Source organism: Apaloderma vittatum, unplaced genomic scaffold, assembly GCF_000703405.1.
Source record: "Apaloderma vittatum isolate BGI_N311 unplaced genomic scaffold, ASM70340v1 scaffold29317, whole genome shotgun sequence".
In the NCBI taxonomy this organism is placed as follows: Eukaryota; Metazoa; Chordata; class Aves; order Trogoniformes; family Trogonidae; genus Apaloderma; species Apaloderma vittatum.
In genome coordinates, this window is record NW_009727162.1 from 1 (window position 1) to 6,559 (window position 6,559).

The 6,559-nt window shown below is 48.9% G+C and overlaps 1 protein-coding gene across 1 annotated transcript; it reads right to left on the minus strand.

Moving 5' to 3' along the window:
* Nucleotides 1-679: 679 nt before the first annotated feature.
* Nucleotides 680-6,555, minus strand: LOC104277056 (MORC family CW-type zinc finger protein 4-like; the record flags this gene model as incomplete). The annotated part of the gene is given in 8 exon segments (XM_009873588.1): nucleotides 680-799; nucleotides 2,500-2,629; nucleotides 2,803-2,919; nucleotides 3,241-3,388; nucleotides 3,805-3,852; nucleotides 3,855-4,000; nucleotides 5,626-5,758; nucleotides 6,468-6,555. Coding segments are annotated over 8 exon segments (930 nt in total), but the record flags the coding sequence as incomplete, so codon positions are not given.
* Nucleotides 6,556-6,559: the final 4 nt, after the last annotated feature.

Below are 6,559 nucleotides of genomic sequence, written 5' to 3' on the forward strand. Positions count from 1 at the left end.
CCCAGATGCAAGACCCTACACTTTCCCCTGTTATATTTCAATAAATTTTTCCCCGCCCAACTCTCCAGCCTGTCCAGGTCTCGCTGGATGGCAGCACAGCCTTCGAGCGTGTCAGCCACTCCTCCCAGCTTGGTGTCATCAGTAAACTTGCTGATAGTACACAGAAACACCTGGCAAACCCTCCTTTCAAAGGGCGTATAATGCTGAAGCTTTTCTTTCTGAAAGCAAAGCACAGGCTGGCTGAACTAACAGACCGGAATTAGCTGTGGCAAAGACAGTCACCTCCAGGGCAAGCTGCAGCTCTGAGATACACTGCAAGACAACACCTGGGAAAAAAATACTTCAGCAACCACTTCCTAATAAAGTCTGGGCTCTCCTGCCAGAGCAGATCTCCTTCTGGAAGTCACCCTGGAGGAGAGGCAGGCTGCCCCTTCTATGGCAGCACTTCCAGTGACAGCAGTATCAAACAGCAGCTGGACATCTCTAGCTTCCTAAAAGCCAGAGAGGCACCCATCGTGTAGATGCACCTGCTGATCTGATCCCTAGTGTCACCCCAGGTCTCCTTGTTCAACTCCGGACACCAAGCAAGGATCCAAGACAAGGCGGCTTTCCGAAAGCCACACTTTCTCCTTTCCCACATTAAAAAAAAAAAGGGGAAAGGACAAGGCCAATCACTCACCTTCATCTGACAGTCCACCTTCTTGTAGGAGCTGATGAGGCGGTTGTTGTGGTACATCATGATCCCGTAGCGGTTCTTGTTCTTGCAGGTGAACCCAAAGGTGATCTTTGCTTTTTTCCTCTGAGGGAAAATACACCAAGGAAGAAATAAAACAAGGAGCTCCAATGGAGGAGACACATGAATTTTATGAGGAGGAGGGAAACCTCCTGGAGAGGCTGCAGCATTCTAGTAGCCCGCTCTGCGTTCCTCAGGACGTCACCTGCCCTCTTCCGCAGGGAAAAAGCACTTGACCTGCTGGCAAAAACCCCGCACACGCAGCCAAAAAACACAGATAAGAACACGAGTAACTGACTGAATGGGTTAAAATATGCCTCGGTTATAGCTTTAATCAAAGCCCTGATACGTGTTTATATTACCCTGATAATAGAACAGGCAAGGTCTGGCCAAAGAAAACTGCCTTGGAGTATATCACGAATGAGATAACTAAAGGCTACTGATGTTACTTGTGATTAAAAGGTAAATGTTGACAAAACCAAATTGAGCAGATCCATTCAGGACTGAAGGAATCTTATCAACCAACAATGACATTAAGGTCCATCAAAGAAGAGAGATTTCTCCTTCAGCAGACTTCAATTTCACAAATTCAGTTCTAGACAGACTGGTACTGAACAGGGAACTTAGGATTAATATATTCATTAACCACCTACCATTTCAATTTGCTTACTTCTTAGAGTCAGAGCTCATGTGCTTTCAATGTACGCAGTCATCACAGGCTTCCCAATACAAAACTGCTTCATCTGTACAAAACAGGTGCTAAAATTCAAATTTCAAAGATCTGGTACTTTATGCACACTGCCCATGCAAGGCCAAAGCTCTCTTGAAAGCAAGTGGAAAATTGCTGCTGCCTGGGCACTACCACCACAGGCTTTTAACCCGCTGCACTTCTGCAAATTATGTCAAAACACAGCGGCTGTGCAATCCCTGGAGAGAGCATCAGGACACTGATGGGAACTACTGTGGAGCTGCTAAAGGAGGAAAGATGCTTCGTTGGTGCTTCAGTAAGTGCGTAAGTCCAGAATTTTAAGTAACGCCTTTTCAGCTTTAGTCAATCTTTTCCTATCAACATAAACCCAGAAATTCAAGACACAAGATGACCTTTAAAGCATGTAGGAGGGGAGGGGATAAAAGATGCTTGGGTGCTGTTCGAAACAGCTCAGGGCACAGTTCTTTCTGGAAGAGATTTGAAGGATAGATTGTTCTTTGCACTTGACTTTACTTGGAGATAGCAGTTTCTGTTCTGTGGACACTGTTCTCCAAAAAAGGCATCTTACTCCCAAAGAGCTGGGGTGGCCTAAAAGCAGGTGTCTGGAATCAACTTGCTTCAAGAACTCAAATGAACAACTTCTAGCCAGCTGGTAAAAGACTTTTTTTGGTCTCGTTACACACTTTGGTAAAGTGGGCTACCTTTCAGTGGATATCCTCCCAAGTAACACTGACCAGTCAGCAAAAGCCTCAAGCCTTTCTCCACACCATTCTCCCCTGACACAACACACCAGCCTTGTGGAATGGCAGGAGCCCGCTCACATACAAGGTGAGCCTTGAGCCCTGTCATCGGCTGCTCCAGCAGAAGGTGCTTTGAGGGCTCCCTTTGAAGCTTCAACATCAGGATTTGGCTTCTCTAAATTGCCCATAAGACAGGAAGAAGAAAAGAAGCCAGTCTCTCCAGACGGGCCTGAGTCCTGCCGTGGGTTAGTCTGGAACCTCGCTGTGTGCCGAGGCTGCTGTGGGAGCAGAGCACCAAGAGGCAGCAGGAAGGATGCGACAAGTATCGGCTTGTAAAAATCATATTCAACGTGGGCCAGGCTCTTGGCGATCAGCTGAGTGTTCACCTTCTCCTGTCGCAGGACGATCTGCATGCGAGGCTTCAGGTACAAGATACTGCAGTAAGCGTTGGAGAGGGGACAACACACAGAACAAGGAGAATTCTAGTTACGTGTAGAGTCTTTTTCCAGGTGAACCTCAAACCTAGTTGGGATTTAACGCCTTTCATCCCCTGCAAGTCACACACAGAAGCAAACTGGGGCAGGGCCATCCTGCACCCTTTCAGCTCTCATCAACTTACCCGTAATGAGTATTCAGCTTCCGGGCAAGGAATCTCCCTGTTGTCCGCAGGGAAGTTTGCTATTCAAATGTCATGCTCGTCCGTATCAAAATCCAGCTCTGGCTTTCTATCTTCATTTCTGAAAAAAACACCAAACACAAAAATAAAAGGCAGTCTCATGGCTCCAGGCTGCTCCTCTGTACCAGGATCCCAAAGGAACTCCCTGAGGAGCAGGTAAACCAGTGCATTTCACACGTCTCAGGGATCTTACTAATCATGTAACTGCAGGTATTTCTGTGCAGAACCCACTAATACAGAGAGAAGAGGTAAAAATCCCTGGGTTTGTTCCTCCAGTGGGCTTAGACCACCCAGGCTGGGTGCTGACCCAAAGCTATCTCTGCTTTTAGCTCTTCCCCATCTTCAGGGCACCACTGCATCACCCCACACTGCAGCCTCCTACCTGTGAATGTTCCAGATGAGGATGTGTGTCCCCTTTTTGCCCGGAATGGCATCAAACTGGGCCAGCAGCTCCTCTCTGGTGTTGAAGAGGGTGTGCTCCAGGATGGCCTCCAGGCTAGACACAGAGTCTTCAGGAACAATCAGCTCCTCTAGAAGCCACAGAGTCAAGGAGAACAAGGTTGGCCCAGTCCACCTCCCTCTCTTTTGCCATGAGTGTGCAAAAAAGTCAGCAAAGAGCCGACCACAGGCCTGACGCTTCAGAGAACTGTGACACAGGAGAGACTGAGTACGGCCTCAGGAAAAAAACAAACAAACAAACAAAAAACATCCATAAAAACCCCACCTACACAAGCCAGGACAGTTATGACAGTAGGATGCTTTGAAGAAATAACACTTAAAAATATCAAGCTAAGTGGGAGGCAGCTGATAATGTAGAGGCGGTGCCAGGGAGCTGTATATTTTCAACTCCTTTTGGTGTGAAGGAAACGTAGCCTGGAGGAATCCCAGCATGCGCAGGCAGCAGGAAAGGCTATTACAGGTGCAAAAAAGCTATCAGGGACGATACTGTTTTGCTGGTTGAACGTCACCAGTGGGGTGATCACTGTCTCAGCACAGTCTGGGAAAGCAGCCCCACACTGAGAGCCCCTCCGGTCTTGGTGAAGACGACGGCGTCCTTCCCCAGCCGCATGGAGCCGGACTTGAAGCCGGACAACCCGCCAGGTGGGCCGTCTCTCTTTGCAGCCTTCTCCGTGAAACCACAGCTGAAAGCAAAGTGGAAAGGGGCTGAAAGCAAAGTGGAAAGGGGCTGAAAACAAAGTGGAAAGGGGCTGAAAACAAAGTGCAAAGGGGCTGAAAGCAAAGTGCAAAGGGGCTGAAAACAAAGTGCAAAGGGGCTGAAAACAAAGTGCAAAGGGGCTGAAAACAGGGAGCGCCTGCCTCGCTCCAGGCACAGGCCCACGTCACTGCTTCTTAGCTTTTGCAGGGAGAGTTCAACAGGGAAGACTTGGGATGGCTGCAGTGCTGGTAAAGAAGGCAAATCCTGCCAGTCCTACACTGCTCACCACTGAAGAACCACAGATGTGGTCAGGAATCATTATTCACAAGGAGGATTTCCTTAGAACCCAGGAAAAAGGGCTTCAAGGGCTTCCACAATGTTTTTTTTTACATTACAGACAGGCAAAATCAAGAAGCGGAGGAGCAAGGCAACCTGTTTGCAGCACTGTTTGCACACCCAGAGAAACCTCCTGTGTCTTTTGCTCAGAATTCTGCAGTAAGGTCCCCTCTGGGATGGTTTGTACCAGCTACAGAATGGCTCCCCTCCACTGCACACCATGAGAGGGCAGGAAGCTGAAATGGCCTCTGTTTTTTTATTTCCTGGCCACCACTCACTTCCCTGACATGCTGTGGTTATGCACCTTCTGCATTCAAAGAAAGGATTTGCCCTGCTCTACTCCCTCACGTTTTGCTTATTTTGAACAGAATAATGGTCAGGCAGAAACAAAACCATGTCCCAGCCCCTTCACACCTGTGGATAAGTTATAGTAAAAGAGAGGGAGTTTGGAGTCAAAAGACTCCTTCTTCCAACCTTAAAAGTCTCTGGTCCAAGAGGCAACCAGAGGAGCATCAAGAAGACAGAACCACTTTGTCAAAAAACAACTCATCCCGCCAAAGGGCTTTCTATGTTTGGGCTCAGAATGCCCAGGTGGAGTTATACCCTCTCTGTAAGGCTCACATCCCCGGTTCCTCAAGTAAAAGCTTAAGATCTGTTTTCATTGCAGTTAGCTACGTAATTAAAAGACAAGCCCTACTGAACTGAAATTCCTTATCACACAATATCACTCTTCAAATCTCTTGCCATCAGCCTGCCTCATCCTCTCCTGCTGCTATAAAAAGTTTCTCACATGGAAAGATTAACTTAATATAAATACATCCTCTAAAGCTATGACTCATTTCTGCACCCACAGCGCATGACAGACAAGAGGGAAAACTCCTCTATAACATGAGTCTACAGAAAAGGATGACTGGTTTGACTTCAGGCAGAGATTTTTAGTTTTATACAGACATTCTCCATGTCCCAGCACAAAAGCATCTCCTCCGCTTACCAGGCAGTTTGCACACCAAGGAGCCAAATGGCTTAGGTGAAGCTGGTTAATGACAAGCAAAAAGTTTGCTGAGTCCCCACCCCACCCATCACGCATTGAGGCAGACTGTGTATGTGTATAAGACAGTTATTTTCATAGAATCGTACTTGGAAGGTAAGGAAGAAGCAGGGTGAGGTGCATACATTAACACTGGGTGCTTACTAGAGGAAGCCAAAGGCCGCTGGCAACGCTCACAGGAGAATCCAGCCCAGCAGCTGGATGTGGGAGGGCTCGTAGCTCATAACCTGAGCATGTGGCCAAGTCTGTGAGGAGTCATTCCTATCCCGTCATCCATAAAAGTTAGACAAAGATAACCCTTGAGCTTCACAACATCGATGTAGAAAAGCTCAGCTGCCACGCTGCGATGGGAAGCGTTGTCTACGGAAAGAAGGAGCCTAGGCACTAAGGAGTAACGGAATTTCACCCTTGTTCCTTCCACACCCTCTTTGTCCTCAGGTCAGTTCCAAGCAGTAAAAGCAGTTTCCCCAAAAGTCCACTCTTCCAAACAGGAGGTTGTGTCTGGGAAGGGAGGTGACATGCCAGCCAAACCTCTGGTGGCAGGGAAACCCCTTGCCAGCGGCGAGGCGTGGAGAGTCTGGTGGCACAAAGCACAGGGGGACACACCACGAGGTCAGCTGGACCCTGACGATGATAAGCCATCTCTGGAGACTTCCACAACCTGCCTGGACATGTTCCTCTGGGATCTCCTCAAGGTGACCCAGCTCTGGCAGGGAGGTCGGACCAGATGACCTTCAGAGGTCCCTTCCAACCCCAACATTCTGTGATTCTATGAACAGGGACAGCTGCCACCAGGGCTGTGCAAACCACAGACGACCATCGTGACTACTACGAAAATCTGACCTCTGCATCCTCAGTGCATCGTCAAATTACATAGAAGTCACTTAGTCAATCTGTGGTTTTGTTGGTTTTTTTTTGTAAAAAAAACCCAAAACACCACAGCTTGCATGACACCTCCAGCACCCAGCCAGCCTAGCTCCGGGCTGAGGCCAGCTCACAGCCCTTCTGTCGGGTCACTGCGAGCCCTGTGGGGGGCTCTGTCGGGGTTCCTGCTGCCCCCGGTGCTTACCGAGCAGCTCAGTCATGGCGCTGAAGGGCCGCGCGTAGGCCGCGGCGCAGGCCCGCAGGCACCCGGGGCTGACCTGCGGGTACAGCGCGCAG